Consider the following 21534-nt stretch of genomic DNA (forward strand, 5'->3'; position numbering starts at 1 on the left):
CGCATTCCCGCCACGCATCTCTCCACGTTTCACCGCCCAGTCAGCACAAAACAAGTTGAATGAATTCAGTCGCACTCAAGTCACAGCGACATGGAAGCGAATGGAACTATCGGTTTATGATCACTTCGGATATGTAATATAATATAATTATGTTAACTTCATATGTACGTACGATATATGGCGATTTTCTCTTGTCGTTTATATGCTCTTTATTTCGTTGCATATTTGTTTATCTTAATTACGTTAAGCCCTATTCATACATAAGGCATAACTATAATAATAATAATAATAATAATAATAATAATAATAATACTAATAATAATAATAATAATAATAATCTAGAAAATACGGTAGTATTGTGTTTGGCTATTCTCATATACAGTATAACGCGTTTTACATATTATTATTGTTAGCAATGTTCCTGAATAGAGCCTCATTGTCGTCTTTCTACGTTTCACTGTCTATTTAGCACCAAGAAAGGCCATTCGTATGATGTTGGTTCGTATTAAGGGCATCTCTCTATCTATTAACCCCGTGTACGAAAGAGTGCGTAAATCAGATTTTAATGGGTGTCTATATAAGTGATTTGTAATTATTGGTAAATTGCGTTAAAATGAGTCGAATTCATAAAAGTACGACTCTCCACTTTTGACACGGAGAGTTTCGACTGGAAACATTCGAATGTTTTTCATGGACTGACTACTTGCGTTATATGAATACTTTCATTCGACTCTTCAGTCTTCTCGACAGGAAGTAATGAATACTTTTGTTCGACTGAAAACATTCGACTATTTAGTCGATATTTCGAAGGGACTATGTATTTTCGGAACTATTATTTATGAGCAGTCAATGTGTAAGTTGGCTCTCCCCATTCACGTTCAAAAGAACTTGCGTCCGTGTTCCGGAACAACCTATTAATTTTTTGGTATTATCTTTCTAATGATTCGCTGCAGTATTCAGCTTTGAAATCATTTGCAGGTGTGCATAGATAAAGGATAGTACTAAAAGACTGATCGAAGAAAGAGAACGTCTGAAACCACAAGCCAAAGGAAATGAACGCACAAAGCTGGAATATACAAAAATCAATAAACAAACGAATAGGGAAATCCGAAAAGACATCAGAGACCACAACACGGAAGTAGCCAAAGAAATCATGGAAAATACAAAATCAATGAAGAAGATTCGAAAGGAATTAACTCCGGATAAACATTGGATACTGGGAGTGAAAGACAGTAATGGTAAAAGACAAGCCAAGAGAGAACAGATAGTGACACAAGCGACAGAATTCTACAGGAAATTATATACAAGTAATTCCCAAAATGGCACACAGTGTCATAAGACACCAAAAGAGGACATTGAGGAAGAAATACCACCCATTCTTCCCAGTGAAGTAAGAGCAGCCATAGGGGAAGCAAAGACTGCAAAATCCCCAGGGGAAGATGGAATCTACAATGAATTCCTGAAATGGGGTGAAGAAGACATAACCCCATTCATCACTACGCTATTTAACAAGATACTCGAATCAGAAGACATACCAAGGGAGTGGAAACAAAGCATCATCATACTTCTTCACAAAATGGGAGCCAAAGACGATATAAATAACTACAGACCTATCAATCTAATTGTAAATCTTTACAAACTCTTCATGAAGATCCTAAGTAAGAGAATGGCGAAGATACTAGATGAACAACAACCAGTGACACAAGCAGGATTTAGAACAAATTACAGTACAACAGACCACCTACATGCAGTGAATCAACTGATCGAGAAAACACAAGAATTCAATCTGGATGTCTACATAGCATTTGTGGACTACAATAAAGCATTCGACTCCGTGGAACGGGAATACGTTTTAGAAGCACTAAGCAAACAAGGGATCCAGAACAAATACATCAGACTCCTGGATAAACTCTACGAAGGCAGCGAGGCCAGAATAAAAACAGAAAGAGAAGGAAAGAACATCAAGATAGAAAGAGGAGTTAAGCAAGGGGACCCTCTCTCACCTAAATTATTCACGTGCTTACTGGAGAATCAGTTCAGAAAACTAGATTGGGAAAACAAATACGGCATCAAAATAGATGGAGCAAGACTAACGCACTTACGATTTGCAGACGACATCGTATTGGTGGCAGAGTCGGCAACGGAGCTAGAACAAATGATAATAGAATTGGACATCAGCAAAGAAGCGGGCCTGACAATGAATCCAAGAAAAACAAAATTGATGACTAATGCACTGGAAACTCCAGTTGGCGTAAACGGAGAAATACTGGAATACGTAGAGGAATGTGTATACCTTGGCCAGAACATATCATTCTCAAACTGTTCAGAAAAAGAGGTCAAACGGCGAATAGGACAAGCATGGAAGAGGTTCTGGTCTCTAAAGTTCATACTGACAGACAAGACTCTGGAACTCACCCTTAAAGCTGAAGTCCTAGAAAAATTTGATACCAGTCCTACTATATGGATGCTAAACCTGGGCGCTAACACTAAAACAAAGGAAAATGATCCAGATATGCCAGCGCAAAATGGAAAGAAAAATACTCCAGGTCTCATTGAGAGACAGAATACGGAACGAAGATATACGAAGGAGAACCGGCATGAAAGACGCTCTGACGACAGCCGATCAGCTAAAGTGGAAATGGGGAGGACACGTAGCGAGACGGGAGCAAAATCGATGGACCTACAAAATGACAATGTGGGATCCCAGACTAGGAAGACGGAACGTGGGAAGGCAAAGAACTAGATGGGCAGACTGGTTTGCGAGATTGGGAGGAAAACAATGGACAAGAACAGCAAAGATAAGGCAAGAGTGGAAAGAGCTGGGAAAAACTGTGTGCAGAGATCACTGACCTTACGGGATACGCCTTTGCTCAAGCCCTGTGATAACATAGGTCGATCAGGACACATATTATAGATATTGTGCAGCAGTGAAATATGCAACAGTGCGCTTCCACAAAGAGACCTGAAGGTCACCTCTCTGATCACTACGGCATAATACAGTAAAATTGATAAAAAGAGGTTTTCATGAAGTGGTGAATATAAAATTATCATCCTCGCGTACACTGCGGAAAGAAGCCGTGCAAGTGTAAAATATGTTGAAGTACGCTTTCAGGACAGAGGCGAAGAATACAACATACAATTGTACGCTTCGACAAAGAGGATACCGTGATGGACATCTTCTGTGCACTCGGGAGAATAGCAAGACGAATGTCAAACAGACAGACGTTTGCATGAAGTAGTGATATGATAACTCATCACGTAAGTCATAGTGGAAGGAGGATATGCACTTGCAATGTATGTTAAGAGAATTTCAACGGAGGATAAGGTCAAGAAATTACAAGAAACGTCTACAACATTCGGAGAAGAAGCTATGCAAGAACGAAGAGTGCACGTTTACGCTTTCACCTAGAAGCAACCTGAACCCTCCTTGGGATAAAAGTGTACACGTGTCATTAATGCAACAGTGCGTTTGCGCAAATTGTTGTTCCACAAAAACACCATTGCATTCACTCGAGGGTGAGACTACACAAGTGTACATTATGCGGTAATACGTTATCATGAAAAACTACAAATTAACCAATATAATAATGCTCTTCAGGACCTGCTCACCTGATGAGCTAAACTGAGCACTGTCCCTGCATTGCAGGAGGCCATAGACCTTAGGGGAGGCATACGGCTAATTTATTTATTTATTTATTTATTTATTTATTTATTTATTTATTTATTTTATAGATTTCTTAGATTCTGAGTTTCGTATCCTAGTGACATCTAACAGTGCTGGGTGAAAGTACAAGAATAAACATGGCTGAACAAGAGCCAGGCAAAAGTAAACCTAGATTTTCGAAATCATGTATAAATAGATATTACAAAATATGATTAGACAAATAATTACCTATTGCAGGAATTATGACTTCAGTCTCCTGAAATGTCTACGGAACTTCGGACTCGCAAACATACTAATCGGTCTTCAAATAAGTTTGCATCGATAGAACGAATGGAAGACTGTTCATTTTCCGCCGTTAAGAAAGCAAACATTGTTTCACAAGGGACATTATTCAGAGCCCGTAATGAAGGTTGCACCAATAAAAGTGTCTACGTTAGATATCTGCAGATTCAGTAAAGGTATTGACATTTTCTTTTCATATTCTGAAGGACAGCTGCACGTCAAAGGTCGTCAAATGTTTTGTTAGTGTTTCTCTTCTTTGAATTGAGTAAGCTTCCTTAAATTCGAAAAGAATATGCGTATATTACTGCAATAAAGATGTTTTTAAATGGAGATATCGTTATCAACTTCATTATTTATTAAATGGAACTGTATATGTTTAATTTTCCAGCACAGTAGTGTTAAATTTGGAAAGTTTACTGGAGGATTGTTTTCAACGCGCAAATCATGGGTAGGAGGACCAGTTCTTCCCCCAGGCGGCCTCACCTGAAATGCTGAACAGGGGCCTTGTGAGGGTTTGGGGGGGATGGGAAGAGGGGAAGGAAGCGGCCGTGGCCTTATGTAATGTACCATCCTGGAATTTGCCTGGAGGAGGAGTGGGAAACCACGGAGAAGCACTTCAAGGATGGCTGAGGTGGGAAGCGAACCTCCCTCTACTCAGTTGACCTCCCGAGGCTGAGGGGACCCCGTTGCAACCCTCGCAGCACTCTTCAAATTTCGTGGCAGATCCGGGAATGGAACCCTGGCCTCCGGGGATGGCAGCTAATCACGCTAACCACAACACCACAGAGGCGGGCTGGTAGGAATTCAGTCTCCGAAACTATACACTCCTTCAAATATAGCCTATACATATGATGCTACCTTACCATGTACTGTTCACAGTTCATACTGTTTCTCCAGCACTGAGCAAGTCATGCAGCTGTGAGCTTACATTCGGAGGATCGTGGGTTCGAAACCCACAATAGGCAGCGCTGAAGATTGTTTTCCGTGGTTTCCCATTTTCACACCACGCAAATGCTGGGACTGTACCTATTAAGGCCACGGCCGCTTCTTTCCCACTCCTAGCCCTTTCCTCTCCCATCGTCGCCATGAGACGTAAAGCAGCTTGTAAAAACAAAACGAAAAAATGTGACGAGCCCCTTAATATAATTTAAGAATATCAAAGCAGAATACCGACTTCTTAAAGTCCACCTCCTTGGCGTAATGGTCAGTGTAGTGGCGTTCAGTTCACAGGACACTGGGTTCGATCTCCGTCCGGATCGGCGATTTTAACTGCTTTTAATTAATTCCTCTACCTCGAGGATTAGGCATTTGTATTCATGTTAATACATATCTGCATACAGCACATCTCGTTACGAACAACCAGAGAAATAGGCAGTAGGAGTACATAACTTCATGTAGGGTTGGCGTCCGGAAGGGTCTGTACAAAATGCCGACCGCAGATAACTGGAAAAAGACCAGTAATAGGAAGAACAAGGCGACTACCGATTTCTCTTCTTTATATACAAGATTTTTACGTCACACTGACACAGACAGGTCATATGGCAACGATGGGGCAGGATGGGAGAGGGAAGGCCTAGGAGTAAGAAGGAAACGGCCATGGTCTTAATTAAGATACAACCCCAGCATTTGCCTGGTGTGAAAATGGGAAACCATAGAGAACACTATTCAAGGCTGCCGACTGTCGATATCCTAAGCGGATTTGGGGATATTTGAGACGGACGTTCTCACAGAATGACGCTGTATGTCAGGCTGGACACAAGTCAGTTAACACTTATAAGAGGAGCAGAGATTACTTTTTATTACACTCAATTTCTTCAAATTATTACAGGCGATTAGTACCATACATTAAATGATGGTAACCAAAAATAATAACATACGAGACGCTCCGACGATGAAAAGCGAACTCAACAGTAAATGAAAATGTTCTAACTTCATTTCAGTTAGTTATGAGCCATGGAGAATTCACACTTCTTTCCCGCTGATGATAACCGTTGAGCGATGGAGCTCCGAACACAAAAGGCGAGCGCAACAGCTTTCCTCCTCGTTCACAAAAGCGTATGTGAGCTTTCGAGCGCACCATTGCTTCGTCCTTAACCATGACAATAGTGACGATAACATAACCAATATAACATAATTTGACTCTTTGTAGTGGAAGAAGATTTGTTTGTGTAAAATTTGTGTTGTAACGTCTTAATTTATTTATTAGAGGCATTTAGTCCTTGAAAATATTTCTTAAAAAATTATCTGAAAAATGTATATGACATAGTAAGTCCTATTTTGTTGAGTTCGTCAGAATGCAATAATTGCAAATGCCTTTTCCTCAAAATATTAATTTGTTGAGTTACATTTTGTATTCTCAGCGCCTCAAGTTTATGAAGCGTCAGTGACGTTCGTGACGCTACCATTTATTTTTTAACTCTAAAAATGATGTTACTTACTCCTTGGTTGTATTAGTTAGTAACTAACATGGATATGTTCTTGGGCTGGTGTTCTCTCTGGATTTAGCTTCATCTGTTTTCCGACAACATTGTAACCATGGGAACAAGTGTTCGTGTGTGTATACTAGGTCAGTAGCGTCTTCTATACGCTGCTATAAGAATGTAAGCTCTTAGTTAATGTTATAAATCTTCTCTAAGGCCTAAAATGTATCAATGACTCTATGCGTTTCCTTGTAGCGGACAAAAATATACGAGTGGTTTCCTTTCTTTTATAACTTATATTTCCTTTCAATTACGGCATATTTTTATACAAAGAGATACCGTGTAATATAATTTTGCCGTTCGACTTAAAAAGGGCACATAGACCTGTGGATCCGTTTCATGCAGAATATTTAGGTTTCCATCAATTTTATTTAGTTAATAATGGCGAAAGAGTCAGCGGGATATGTTCAGAACTGATGTTCTTACACCTGTTTAAAGTTAGTTATGCAACTTTGGTCAAAGTGCGATAAGAACTTTGGACTTATCAGACAACATGTGAACCAGAAAGAAGTGATTGAGAATGTCAAGCCTTATCTGACTGCGATGGTATTTTGCCACAGAAACACGTCTCCATTTATGATGTAGCGGGGACCTACTTCCACATTGGGATAATGTTTTATTTCCATTCTTGTTGGACAAGCCAGTATCAGTAAATAATGTCCCATTCACAATAATACAGTATGTGATCAATAAACAATGACATATTGTCCTGTGTTGTGTTCTCACACTTTCACTGCAAATTTTAGCCTTTTTCGCATTTGCAAATGTCCCTACAGGCAACAAAATGTTACCTTCGAAAAGACGCTCCCCATGGACATCAACCAAAAGAAAGTGAAGGATATAAGAATCCTGTACAAATATTTTTGTCTAAAGACGATGTTGCATTTATTGAAGGGATGAAAAACCAAGACTGAACAGTAAATGAAGAAGGGCCTTTTGGTATCATTCTCTGGTAATGTGAACAGACTAAGACTGAACAGAAAATTCTATTCTCTGACAATGTGAACAGACTAAGACTGAACAGAAAATTCTGTTCTCTGACAATGTGAACAGACCAAGACTGAACAGAAAATTCTATTCTCTGACAATGTGAACAGACTAAGACTGAACAGAAAATTCTATTCTCTGACAATGTGAACAGACTAAGACTGAACAGAAAATTCTATTCTCTGACAATGTGAACAGACCAAGACTGAACAGAAAATTCTATTCTCTGACAATGTGAACAGACCAAGACTGAACAGAAAATTCTATTCTCTGACAATGTGAACAGACTAAGACTGAACAGAAAATTCTATTCTCTGACAATGTGAACAGACTAAGACTGAACAGAAAATTCTATTCTCTGACAATGGTGATCTATAGAAGCCAATTAATTTTTCCACAAACTCAATCTTTGGTGTTAATATTGGATTATATTTAATTCAAAACACTGTATTTAAGTCTTGTTTATTAAATTTTACTACTGAAAATGCTGTCTGCGTAAAAAGGGCTCATAATATTGGTTTTAAAGTTCTTTTTTATTACTTCATGAGCGATTTAAGTCATATTTTACATTAATTATTCATATCTAAATTAAATATTCTAAATAATAACAAATAACAAATAAATAAACACCAATGAAAAAACGACAAATATTTCAATTTCTTTTTTTCTCCAAAATGAGTTTTCACCTATGTGCCCTTTTTACGTCGACCGCCTCAATTGACGAGATAATAAAACAATTACTCCTGTTTTATTAGAAGAAAGTATTCGAATACTCAGAACTGTTTGGCGATGTTCACTGATTGAGATGGTCCAGTGCTACAAAAGAGCTCCAAAAGAGATATCACTGAGTGTATTGAAAACAGTAAGAAATATCTGGATGACCTTCGGTTTAGAAGTGAATATTAAAATAAGGAATAGACGCAACTGTTATACAGGGTGTTATAGCGGGAGAACGCTGGGCACTGCTTCTGCACATATCTTCCTCCTTGACACTGGAAATAGCGGTAACGGCTGGAGTTATCCGGGCGAGTGCTGTTTTCAGTACACTCTTCCACTCGGCGAGTTGTTGTTGAAGGAGCTGTTGTGGCTCTCGTGGTAGGAGCTGCTGTCGTGGTTCTTGTGGTAGGAGCTGCTGTCGTGGTAGTTGTAGTCTCCGTTACTGCTCGAGTTGTGATGCTCTGACATGATGACACTTTACTCTCCAAGGCGCAGATCTTCTTGGCGCTATCATAAGCCAGGTCTTGAGGGCATGTCTTCTTCACTGGGGCAGCACTGGTATCTTGGACATTGGGACAGTCGTAATACGAGTGACAATCAGTGGGATCCGGGAAACGATCAGGCCTCGTCTTACAGACAAATTCGCACGATGATGTAGCATCGTTAAACTGTTTGTTTTCCGAGCACTGCAGTACCCCAGTTTTGTAGATTATCTGCACACCCCCTGTGGCCGAAGGAGCCACGCTAGGAATGCATACGCTGTAGAAACTGGGATACGAAGAAAGTGCTGTAGGACTGGCGTCTGTAACGCATGATTTTCTGGTTGGGTTAGTGCAAGTAGAGTTGTCTTGACAGGTAGCTTGGACGGGATCATACTGATTATCGCAGGAAGCTGAAACATAAAGGACGTATAGTATTAATATTATGAGACAGAAAGGAATGACGATGAACGTCCAGCTGCAAGGAGGAAGTTTGACTGAAATTTGCATATAACCCTTCTATATTCACAAATTGTTCATATCACATTTAGAGTCTTTTCAGCAAACTTTATATACTTTATATAAATTTATGGAACTCAGATGATTATAGCAAGCGAAGCTTTTCTGACCCTTTAATAATTAAGAGAGGAATTCCTCAAGGTAGTATTATTGGACCTTTATATTTTCTAATATATATATATATATATATAAATGATATGTGTAAACAAGTATAATCAGAGATGAGGCATTTAGCAGATGATATTATTCTGTATAGAGTAATGCATAAGTTACAGTATTGTGAGCAACTGCAATAAGACCTCGACAATGTTGTGAGATGGACGGTACGCAATGGTATGATGATGAACGGAAGTCAGTTGTGAATTTCACTAATAGGAAAAATCCTCTCGCTGTCAATTACTGCGTTGATGGGGTGAAAGTTCCTTTCGAGGATCACTGTTAAGTACCTAGGTTTTAATATAAGGAAAGATCTTCATTGAGACAATCACACAAATGGGATTGTAAATAAAGGGTGCAGATCTCTGCACATGGTTATCAGGGTGTTTAGGGGTTGTAGTAGGGATGTAAGGGAGTATGCTTCCAGTACATATCCAAAGAAAAACAGCTCGATTTCTTGTAGGTGATTTCCGACAAAATATTAGCGTTAAATAAGTTGCAAAGTTTGGGCTGGGAAGACTTGGGAGAAAGGGGGCGAGCTGCTCGACTAAGTGGTATGTTCCGAGCTGTCGGTAGAGAGATGGCATGGACTGACATTAGTAGACGAATAAGTTTGAGTGGTGTCTTTAAAAGTAGGAAAGATCACAATATGAAGATAGAGTTGGAATTCAAGAGGACACATTGAGACAAATACTCGTTTATACGAACAGGAGCTGTGGATTGAAATAACTTTTCCACGTTAGATGTTCAGTAAATTTCTTTGCATTCATTTAAGAAAAGGCTATGAAAACAACAGATAGGGAATCTGCCACCTGGGCGTCTGCCCTAAGTGCAGATCAGTAGTGATTGATTTGAGATTTTGATATGATGTGTCTGTTAGGTCATCAGCCCAGAGGCTGGTTGGATCCTCAAATAGCATCACCAAAGACTATGCAGTTATAGGGAAACCACAAACACCAATGGCAGTACCAAGATGAGGCGTACTAGGCAAGATGAGGAGTGAGGTAGTTTGCCATTGCTTTCCTCACTGGGCCAGACAGTGCAATTGTAGCACAACTAACCCTATGAGCAACACCTTTCATGACACTCAGACACACTGGTTGTGCTCTGAATGTCATTACTCAGCACTACCCATACCCCAGCAGCTTCCATATTGTCACAGCCATGGATGAGACTGGGACTTCAGTGGAAGCTACACTTTGCTCTGGCCTGTGCCAAGAGATGGATGCAAAAGTACTGTATGCATCAAGAAATGACAGCAGGCCCTTTGATTTGATATCCCTGGTAATTCCAGTGCACCACCCTTGTCAGTAGGCTCTTTCAGCCTGGAAGCTTGTTCTGGCGACCGCGGTTCCTCTACCTGAGTCTGGCATTGTATCCACTTGCACCAGGCACCTCATTTTCATTTTTATTATCCGACCCCGAAGCCATTACGTTTGCGAGGGCTAGGGAGCCTCCGATATTCACACCCTTCGTGGACCTTTCCTTCTGTTTTCCCGACACCTTCATTCTTCGAAGTGTGAGAGCTCTTCCTGTTTCCCTCTGATTACAGTTAGTAGCGGATGGTCACCCAGTTTTACTGTCTAGGTTGTTTTATATTATTATTATTATTATTATTATTATTATTATTATTATTATTATTATTATTATTATTATTATTATTATTATTAATGCGTAAGTAGTTATTAGTAAGTGTGGAGGCAGTCATGTTACTAGTACCTATACCAAAAGTTTCTAAGATTACATAAGCTCACAGGACAAACAGTTAGTCACCCTAGAGCGCACGTCGAGATGGATCGTAAAGCGCAGCCGTGCTCAACCGCACGCGCACTGCCTCTACGTGAACATAAGGCGTACAGTGTACGTCGCCTCACAAGAGGCCATTGCTCACTCAGGCATATAAAGCTGCGTGTCTTCAATCATCGAACGTGAAGGGTAACCGACTGGCGGAGCTGTACGCCAATGACGCACCGAAGTCCAAATGAAACTTTTCATCCTGGATGTGTGCAAGGTCAGGTTCAAGTCGGTGGTGGGTCTGTGTTGTTTTGGAGGTGCTTTTCGTATCATGGATTGGACCCGCTCACTGATGCAACCACTAAAATGAAACGGCATGTTTATGGATGATCACGTGTTGCCTTTCAGTCAACATCTGCACGATGAGTATGCTGGCGCAGCTTATTGATATCCCGATTTTTTAAGATGACAGCAGCAAAGTTCATCGGGCTGTACGTATATGGAACTTGCTTTATGAACACTTCCCCATTACATCTCGACTGGCCTGCAAAATCCCCTGACTTGAACCCCATTGACAATCTGTGGGACATGTTGAAACAGCGGGATCAAATCCTCAGCGAGTGGCTGCGACATACCTGAAAAACGTTGTGGACTCTCTTCCTAACCGAATCCAGGCAGTTATCAAGTCCAGAGGTGGAGTTACACCGTATTAAATCATGCTTGTAGTGATTTCTCAAGGGATGATTAACTTTTATCCAGTGAGCTCATCTGGGTTATAATAATTAAGTGTCCGACTCGTTGGCTGAATGGTCAACGTACTGGCCTTCGGTTCAGAGGGTCCCGGGTTCGATTCCCGGCCGGGTCGGTGATTTTAACCTTCATTGGTTAATTCTAATGGCCCGGGGACTGGGTGTTTGTGCTGTCCCCAACATCCTTGCAACTCACACACAACACATAACACTATCCTCCACCACAACAACACGCAGTTACCTACACATGGCAGATGCCGCCCATCCTCACCGGAGGGTCTACCTTATAAGGGCTGCACTCGGCTAGAAATAGCCACACGAAATTATTATAATTAAGTTTGGCATTTCGAATATTTATTTTTTTAAATTATATATATTAGTGCTAAGAATCAGACAGCCTCTTCTGGCACATTTCAACTTTGCCTACTTGTGCCATCTTGGGTAAAACCATAGATATGGATATCCAGGTAAAACAATCACGTGCATGACTGAATAAAACAGAGCAACTAAGACCTAAAATAGTCAAATTTGTCGAATCATGTTAGGTTTACCCAAGCTCCTCATGATGAAGAGGTGGAGTGATGGAACGGAACAGATTTTGTTCTGAGTGAGCTGAAAAGGCGAATAGCAAGGACGTCGGAAGTGTTAGTCTGAGAGGGATTGTTGATTATAATTCCGATGACGCATGGCGTTACTGATTTTGTACGGTGGATACATTGTTTGTGGACTAGACTGTTGTCAGCGTATTGTGCTGCCAGTCCGATGTTTGAGTGAGTATAACAGTGCTGTAAAGTGAGGGATAGACTGTCTCAGTTCAGTCGTATATGAACTATCGACAGTTTATCGGGCTGTGTGGGAATAGCTCGATAAATATTACCAAGCGCTTCAAGTTGGATGGCACATTATGTCTGCAGTGACCAGGCGTATCATGCAGGAGAGAGCATGGAGATATACTCGCTATAATACGACGCTAGTTTGGAGACATATCATCGCTGGGAGGACGGCTCTGGACTTCAAGAATATGAAGCCTCAAATTCAGGCACGGGAGCAGGAAGCTGTAACCATCTGTTATAAAGATGCGAAGAAAAAAAAAAATGGCGTATGGATTTTAGTGTCCGCCTCTGTGGTGTAGTGGTTAGCGTGATTAGCTGCCACCCCCGGAGGTCCGGGTTCGATTCCCGGCTCTGCCACGAAAATTTGAAAAGTGGTACGAGGGCTGGAACGGGGTCCACTCAGCCTCGGGAGGTCAACTGAGTAGAGGAGAGTTCGATTCCCATCTCAGCCATCCTCGAAGTGGTTTTCCGTGATTTCCCACTTCATCTCCAGGCGAATGCCGGGATGGTACCTAACTTAAGGCCACGGCCGCTTCCTTCCCTCTTCCTCGTCTCTCCCTTCCAATCTTCCCATCCCTCCACAAGGCCCCTGTTCAGCATAGCAGGTGAGGCCGCCTGGGCGAGGTACTGGTCATTCTCCCCAGTTGTATCCCCCGACGAAGAGTCTGAAGCTCCAGGACACTGCCCTTGAGGCGGTAGAGGTGGAATCCCTCGCTGAGTCCGAGGGAAAAGCCGAACCTGGAGGGTAAACAGATGATGATGATAATGACGATGGATTTTAGTGCTGGAAGTGTCCGAGGACATGTTCGGCTCACCATGTGCAGGTCTTTTGATTTGACTCCCTTAGGCGACCTGCGTGTTGTGATGGGTATGAAATGATGGTGAAGACGACACATACACCCACCCCAGTGCCAAAATTAACCAATGATGGTTAAAATTTCCGACCCTGTCGGGAATCGAACCCGCGACCCCTGTATCCAAAGGCTAGCACGCTAACCATTTAGCCATGGAGCCAGACGATGCGAAGAAAATGGAGAATAATACAGTATGTTAAATTAGGGTTCTTCTGATTCTTCCAGGAATTTGTATTTACTAATTTGTAAACTGTTATATGATCTTGTTTCCTTTTAAATAGATATACTAGCACGGGAATTTGCAGTGGATTACATGTATCCTTCAGGAATGTATGCGAGGTATTCACACGTTTAATGCGACTTGTTCAAATGATATTTCCTTAAAAAAGCGCGTGGCAGTAACGTGAAATATGATGAAGTCAACAAAGTCGAGAGAGAATGAGGACGATATCAGAATTTATTGTACGGTCCGAAGTTGTGCGAAATTCTCCGTGGTTCTCAGGTTGCATATTGTATCTCTGACTACTATCGCGGCGTTCTGGCTTTGATGATACCCCCCTTATTTCCCCCCTTACCCCCCCCCCCACCTAGAAGTGACATACACATGTCCCGCGGGACTTGGACTAAAAATCCAATCTTTCGTAATCGTCTGCGTTATTACCCGTCTTAAGATAAATACGTACATGGAATAAAGGAACGGCAATAACATAATCTTACACTTTTGTAGTATACAGTCTTTTGATAGACCTAATGTTAACGAAAATATTTGAAAATAATCTTCCTATAAACACCAACTCCATGTGATTAGCACTACATCATATGCTCCTGATAACACAATCCTGAGCGAGTAGAATCCTAATACGTAGTTTAGTTGAAATGAGCCCAGCAGTTTTCCACTTTAGGAATATACAAACAGATAGATAACTAGACACCAAAGGGAGAAGTTCTACCTCATGTTACATTAGATGGGGTTTATTTTCAAGCCGAGCGAAATTTTGTGCATCCTCTGATTTCCTCCTGTTATGTATCCTTCAAATAGCTGTTGGTCTGCGAGGGAGTCCGTCGCTGGCTGCAGAGCACGAAACGCGTAGAAAATAGAAATTTTCTCCGTCATTTAGGAATAAAGAGTAGGGGAAATTATGTACATAACGAAAAATAATTTAAAATGAAGGGGCGTTTCGCATATAGTCTACAGATATAGTCAATAGTGAAAATCCACAGCCTGTTTCCAGTCATTTGACAGGGTCAGGAATTGAATGAATGAAGGCTCTACTAGCGGCGAGGATAGGAACTGTACCGGCTGCCGAAGCCTGTCGCACTCCTCTGAGGCAATGATTAATGACTGACAGATGAAATGAAATGATAGTGAATGTTGCTAGAATAACAAGGAAAACCGGAGTACCCGGAGAAAAACCTGTCCCGCCTCCGCTTTGTCTAGCACAAATGTCACATGGAATGACCGGGATTGGAATCCCGGAACCCAGCGGTGAGAGGCCGGCGCGCTGCCGCCTGAGCCACGGAGGTTCACATATAGTCAATAGTTTAAGAACAAATTGAAAAAACTCTTTTGATCTTCGTATAAACCACAGTCAATTCGTTAACATATGCATATAGAAATCTGTTTCTGGATGAGTAGACTGTAAATATAGAATTTGCCCGAGATATAATCAATAGTGTAAGAGGAAATGGAAAAATCTCTTCTGGTCTTCGTATAACTCCCCCCCCCCCCAGTCTATGCATACTGAAACCTGGTCTGAAGTTTAGTCGAGATATAATTAATAGTGTGAGAAAAAAATTGAGTAAAACTCTTTTAGTTTTCCTATAAACCTCCGGTTCATTCAGTAATTTTTAAACAATATTTATATCGAAACCTGTTATTGGCTGCGTAGATACTATATTTGAAGTTTGGTTAAGATATAATTAATAGTTTAAGAGAAAATTGCTAAAAAATCGTCTTCCAGTCATAAACCCCCAGTCTCTTCAGTGATGTTTAAGTGATGTGCATATCAAAACCTGTTCCTGGATGAGTAGACTGTAAATATGAAGTTTGGTTGAGGTGTATTCAGCTGTTTAGTAGTGATGGTGGAACAAACAAACAGGCAAACAGACACGAAACCTAACATCTACTGATACTATCTTGAAGGGACGTAAAACGGATAAATATATAAAAATTTGTCAAAATAAATGGCATTACAGTCATTGGACCCTCTAGTATTTCATTTATAAGATTAGAGTCGAACAGTTATTAAATTTTTATGGTGGCCTTGTAAGCATCGTCCTACCATTTTCTAACGATAAGGCCCAGCAATCAGATACAAGTTGCAGCTTTTATGAAAACCACCGGAGTAGAATCTTCTATATTCTACCATTCTTATGCTTATTCTTATTCTTATTCTTATTCGTCATCGATATTCTAAATTGACGGATCCTATTGCAGCCTCTTGAATCCATTTACCTCTATTTTCGGCAAATTATAAATTATAAATTATTATTATTATTATTATTATTATTATTATTATTATTATTATTATTATTATTATTATCACTTGCTTATCTATTCACTGAACTTAAATGTGTTTTTTGGAAGTCGCCAAGTAATAATTCCATTCCGTTTTGGCACGAGAATTAATATTATTGCGAATATAATTTTTAATGTTTAAATTTATGTTTAATAATGTAGAGTACATGTTTTAAATATGCCCAAGCGTGAGGTAAGTATGTAAGTAGATTACAATTGTCGCCCAGCAGTGGGACAATGGTTATTGTTTTATTGGAAAACTTCCTCTTAAAAATCACCACCACATCCTGTATTTTAATGTTATTGAATTTACGTCTACCAAACTACATTTTTAAGACTTCAAAGTCGCCGAGGTGCCGGAATTTTGTCCTGCTGACGTACTTTTACGAGCCAGTAAATCTACCGACAGGACGGTGGTGTGTTTGAGCACCTTAAAATGCCACGGAACCGAGGCGGGATCGAACCCTCAGCGAGGTGTACGAGGTGAGCTACTCAGTGGGGGCCATAACTTGTCCACTACTGTCCCTCAAAGTAATCATTCCATCCCTGAAGAGGGAGGCGAACCTGTTAGGGCCAGGAGATGTACAGTGATCTGCGATTTGGTGCGGCCGTGGCCTATGCTAGCAACTGTTCGATATTTGTCTTAGTGTAGGAGAATGGAAAACCATTCTCAGGACAGCTGACGTTAGGAAGCAGCCCCTTTCCGTCTCGCGAATGCTGAGGTGTAGAGCCGTGCCCACCCCATCTCTGCGCCCACCGACCCCATACCTTGTTTGAAACATGTCTTCCCTAACAATCATGGGTACAGTGTATACAGTGAGTCCCAGGACGAATCGTCAGTATTCTGGGATGTGACACAAATGATCATTTGAAGCAAAAATCTTCATATGGACACACAGTATACCCTATTCCGAATGGTTTACGCGCACGTATGTATGTCAGCACCCATAATCTAAGGCGTTTGAAATGGGTACAAGCTTTCCGCATGTAATGTGTGTACGTGGGACACTGGTATGTGCAGAAAGTCGCTTTGCAGGACCACGCTGTACCATTCCAACAATGTGTTGTTGTTCCTGCACAGGTTGTTCAACTACACAATCAGAAAAATGGAAACTTGGAATAATGCCCGTTTCCGCAAAGTGCTGAAAACTGGTAAATACTCTACGATGAAGAATTCGACGTGGAGGAAAGCGCCCGCGGTATTCCTCCACAGCACCAGAAGCCGTAAATATAAGTTACACCATGTCTGCATATTCTTCATTAGTGTAGATGTGTGGCGCGTGTACAAACAGAGTTAGCCGATGCTTTTTTGTGATGCAATCTCAATCCTTCACTCACAACACACCATGAGCAACTGCGCGTTTAACAGGCTAGTTTAAGGGCAGAAAGACATCCCGAGCAAAGAGGCTGAAAGCTACAAGGTGGGCTGGGCTTGAATAAAATGTCAAAGAGGTTGGGTGGGTAAGACACATATGTGCGCGCCTCCAGTACAAAAGCAAATGAACATTCAATGTCTTCTATCTTGGAATCCATTCGGATTAGGGAGTACGTCTATATGAAACTATTTTGCTTGTAATGATCATTCCTGTGATATCCCTGAATATTGGCCAGTATACTGTATACGAGCGCTAGAGGGTTGGTCACACTGGTAAGTAATTTGCGAAAATTATGTCGATATCTTGCGCCGTTGTCATTTATCAGCTGCTGAAGTTAGCCAATCAGATCGTTTCGTGGGCAAATTCACGTGAGCTTTATGAGGCGGTGTTGCTAAGTCTGCACATCGCTTGATCGGGCTTGAGAGTCAAACACGAACACACCGCGGGTTTCAGTCGATGACACCGTAGCGTGCTTGCTGTTGGCCGAGCCTGTCAGCAGGGAGGTCCTCACAACATTATCTCGGTCATTTTGCATTTGCTCACAATCTTGCAACTTATTTATTACTCTATACAAAATAACATCATCCGCAAAAGGCTTTACCTCTGATTTCACTTATTTACTCATATCATTTACATATATAAGAAAACATAAAGTCAACTAATACTGCCTTGAGGAAATCCCCTCTTAAATATTGCAGCGTCAGATAAAGCTTCGCCTACTCTAATTCTCTGAGATCTATTTTCTAGAAATATAGCCACCCATTCAGTCACTCTTTTGTCTAGTCCAATTGCACTCATTTTTGCCAGTAGTCTTCCATGATCCACCCTATCAAATGCCTTAGATAGGTCAATCGCGATACAGTCCATTTGGCCTCCCGAATCCAACATATCTGCTATATCTTGCCGGAATGCTACAAGCTGAGCTTCAGTGGAATAACCTTTCCTAAAACCGAATTGCCTTCTATGGAACAAGTTATTAATTTCGCAAACATGTCTAATATAATCAGAAAAAATGCTTTCCTAAAGTTTACATGCAATGCATGCCAAACTTACTGGCCTTTCATTTACAATCTCATGAATGTGATTACCCCAATGAAGATCTTTCCTTATATTAACACCTAGCTACTTACAATGATCCCCACAAGGAACTTTCACCCCATCAACACAGTGATTAAAACTGAGAGGACTTATTCAAGTCTCTCCCCTGGAGAAGTTTAAAGCCGGTCATAAGCCTCGTGCAGATCTAGCAACACCGCCTCGCAAAACCTATCTGAAATCACCCGCGAAGCGATCTATCTTTAGCAGATGTTAAAATGACAACGGCTAGCAACATCGACGTGGTTTTTTTTTTTTTTTTTTTTTTTGAAATTACATGTCAGTTTGACCAACCCTGTAACACTCATGCACCCTGCTGACGTTGTTTCGACTTTCTTATAGGAGGTTCTGACACCGAAGGTTTACGATACAAAGACAAATATTGTAGATATATTCGGCTACTTACCTTCATAGTGATCGAGGCTGTCACTACAAATATGATACTTCTTGCAATCATAAGGGTCAGGAAAGAATCCAGGCTGAATGCATTGGAAGGTAGAGGTACTGGTTGCTGGATGGCAAGCGGAGTTTTCATTGTGATCTGTGCATGCTTGTTTCTTGGCATCACACGTATTGTTTGAACCAGTCGCTGAGCAGCTAACATTCGTGAGAGGAACCAGTTTGTCGTTGATCTCGACGCACACCACCAGGAGATCGCAGGAAGCGCAGATTGGGCCTGGAGATTTACACAGGACTGAAGTCGCTCTGGACACTCGATGGTGAGGTTTCCTTCCTTCCTCCACACAGGTGCGATCTTCATGACTGAAAATGTAGCCCGCGGGACAGTGCACGATCTTTGTGACGTCTGTGGACTTCCCAACCTCCGAGCAAATAATGAAACTGGCGTTGTCGCTAGGATCTCGATTCACTCCGGGCTCCACACACGGACTGAAAATTATTTCAAGAACAGTTTAACGTGAATGATAGGGAACAAAAGTAAGCAATATCATCAGAAAAAAACAACTTTCCAGAGTTGACTAATAAGGAAGTTGAATTGTTGTCAAAATTTGACTAGTGTTCTCCTCTACGATAATTTTTAGACGCTCTTCGCTAAGACTAGACGACAGACGTAAACTACATTAAAATTCTCTTGTGTACCAGGTGCTTTCGGAATACATCCCTGCTTATCTCTTCAGAAATTTACGTCGCCTTGGTTCTTTACGAAGCGTTGTCAGAAAATAACCGGATATTTCTTTTTGGCTTTCAATAATCCCGCGATGTATTTTGCAGGTGGTAGTACTGCAAAGCACCTCACACGTCTTAGCGGAGCAGCTGAGGAAGAAGGCCATGTTCACTGTACCCAACATTGATATGAAGATGCAGCAGTGCGCTTCAGTTAGATTTTGTATTCTCCTGGACAAAACTCCAACACAAACAGTGGAAATGTTGCAGCAAGCTTACAGAGAGATGCAAGTTTTTGAGTGGCACAAACGCTTTAAGGAGGGTAAAGCTGATCTTGAGGATGCTCCACACCCCGGAAAACCATCAAGTTCGAAAACCAATATCAAAGTGAACACAATTGATGTCATGTTGGAAGACCGCCGTTTAATAATTGAACAGATTGCTGGAATGATAAACATCTCGTATGGTTCAGCCGAAGACATTAAACGCAATGTTCTAGGGAGTACAAACGTTTCAGTGAAGTTTGATGAATGAGTAACAGAAGACTCACCGTGTGATGGCATGTCATGAATGGAAAAGGACATTTCGGCGTGAACCTGATTTTTTGGACACAGTTATCACATGTGACGAGTTCATTATGAACCATAGACAAACAGGGAAGTGCCTAATGGAAACACCCTTCCAGTTCAAGACCCAAAAAGGCCAAAGTTCAGACAAGTGCAGGGAAAGGCATGCACCTTGTCTTTTTAGATAAGCAGGGTATTATGTTAACGATCATATAGTGAAAAAACAACGTACTATTACTGCTGATTACTATTCTGAAGGGTTAAAGGGGCCACTGAAAAGAAAGTGTATTAAAAAGCCAAACTTTGCTCAAACGGGATGGATCCCGCACCAAGACAACGCACCTGCGCATCTGGGAATCGAGACAAGACACAATAAGCGAAATGGGCATAGAGGTGACGGCACATCCACCTTATTCGCTGGAGCCAGTACCATGCGACTTCTACCTATTTCCTGGCGTGAAAAAGGAACTTCGGTGTAGTCATTTTCAAAGTGATCAAGAAATAAATAATGCAACTTCGGGTAGACTCAACAGACTATCAAGAAAGGGTTTCGGGGAGTGATTTGAACAGTGGACTGAACGCTGGAAACGTATTGTATCTGAGGGAGAATACTTTGAAGGACTGTAAGTGAATTTGAATAAAGGTAGCCAGTATTTTGCTGTAATAAAATCATTCCGCTTATTTTTGACACCTCCTCGAACATCTCCGTGATACTCGCTGAATGTCTCTCCTAGAAATACCTGTCCACCGAACAACCACATACCGTCGATCATTCACTATCACCGCCCCGGGATGGTAGAATGCTTTCCCCAAAGACATCAAGGATGCTGCATCAAAATATATTCAAAACCTGTTACCAGCAGTTCCTCGTTAAGTGCTTCCAGCAAGGTACCGTATGAGTGGACTGTGTATGAAAATGATGTCATGAAATTATTGTACAATAAAATAAAACATTGGATTAATCGATAATTCAAATTAAGTTGAATTCTGTATTTTTTTCAATCTGTAACTTTCATCTTAACTACTTTGATTAAGCTCTTTTTCTGACTCAATGACTTCCTGATTTAACAGTGTATGTCAACAAGTTAATTACATATTTAAAATCCGTACCTATTAGAAGGAAACATAGCTAGTGTTTTACTATATATACCAGCCAATCAGTGGGTAAGAAAAGCCGAAGGTTTAACCAGCAGCGACTGGAGAAATTCCATAAATCTGACAGCAAATGTAGTTCCAGTTCTGCAATACCTAGCAAGTCCCAAGACCGCTGTCGGCCGGGAGATTTTTATTATTTTTACTTTTGCATATCTTCGAGTTGTATTAAAGTTAGTATTTTTCAAAACTCTATTATATAGGCAGTTGAGTTTTTCCTTGTTTGTGTGTATATGTTCTAATTTTTATCT

The 21534-nt window shown here is 41.0% G+C and overlaps 1 protein-coding gene across 2 annotated transcripts in view; it reads right to left on the reverse strand.

Annotated features, from left to right (window-relative positions):
* Positions 1-5717: 5717 nt before the first annotated feature.
* LOC136858775 (mucin-5AC) overlaps positions 5718-21534 on the reverse strand; it is a 41819-nt gene continuing 26002 nt past the window's right edge. For both annotated transcript variants that reach the window (XM_067138566.2, XM_067138567.2), the window contains exons 4-5: positions 18850-19331; positions 5718-9022 (exon numbers count right to left, since the gene is read on the reverse strand). In XM_067138566.2, the coding sequence (XP_066994667.2) occupies positions 8316-9022; positions 18850-19331 (1189 nt within the window). In that variant the 3' untranslated portion in view covers positions 5718-8315. The remainder of the gene's footprint in view (positions 9023-18849; positions 19332-21534) is intronic.

The sequence above is a fragment of the Anabrus simplex genome, chromosome 1 (genome assembly GCF_040414725.1).
Source record: "Anabrus simplex isolate iqAnaSimp1 chromosome 1, ASM4041472v1, whole genome shotgun sequence".
Classification (NCBI taxonomy): Eukaryota; Metazoa; Arthropoda; class Insecta; order Orthoptera; family Tettigoniidae; genus Anabrus; species Anabrus simplex.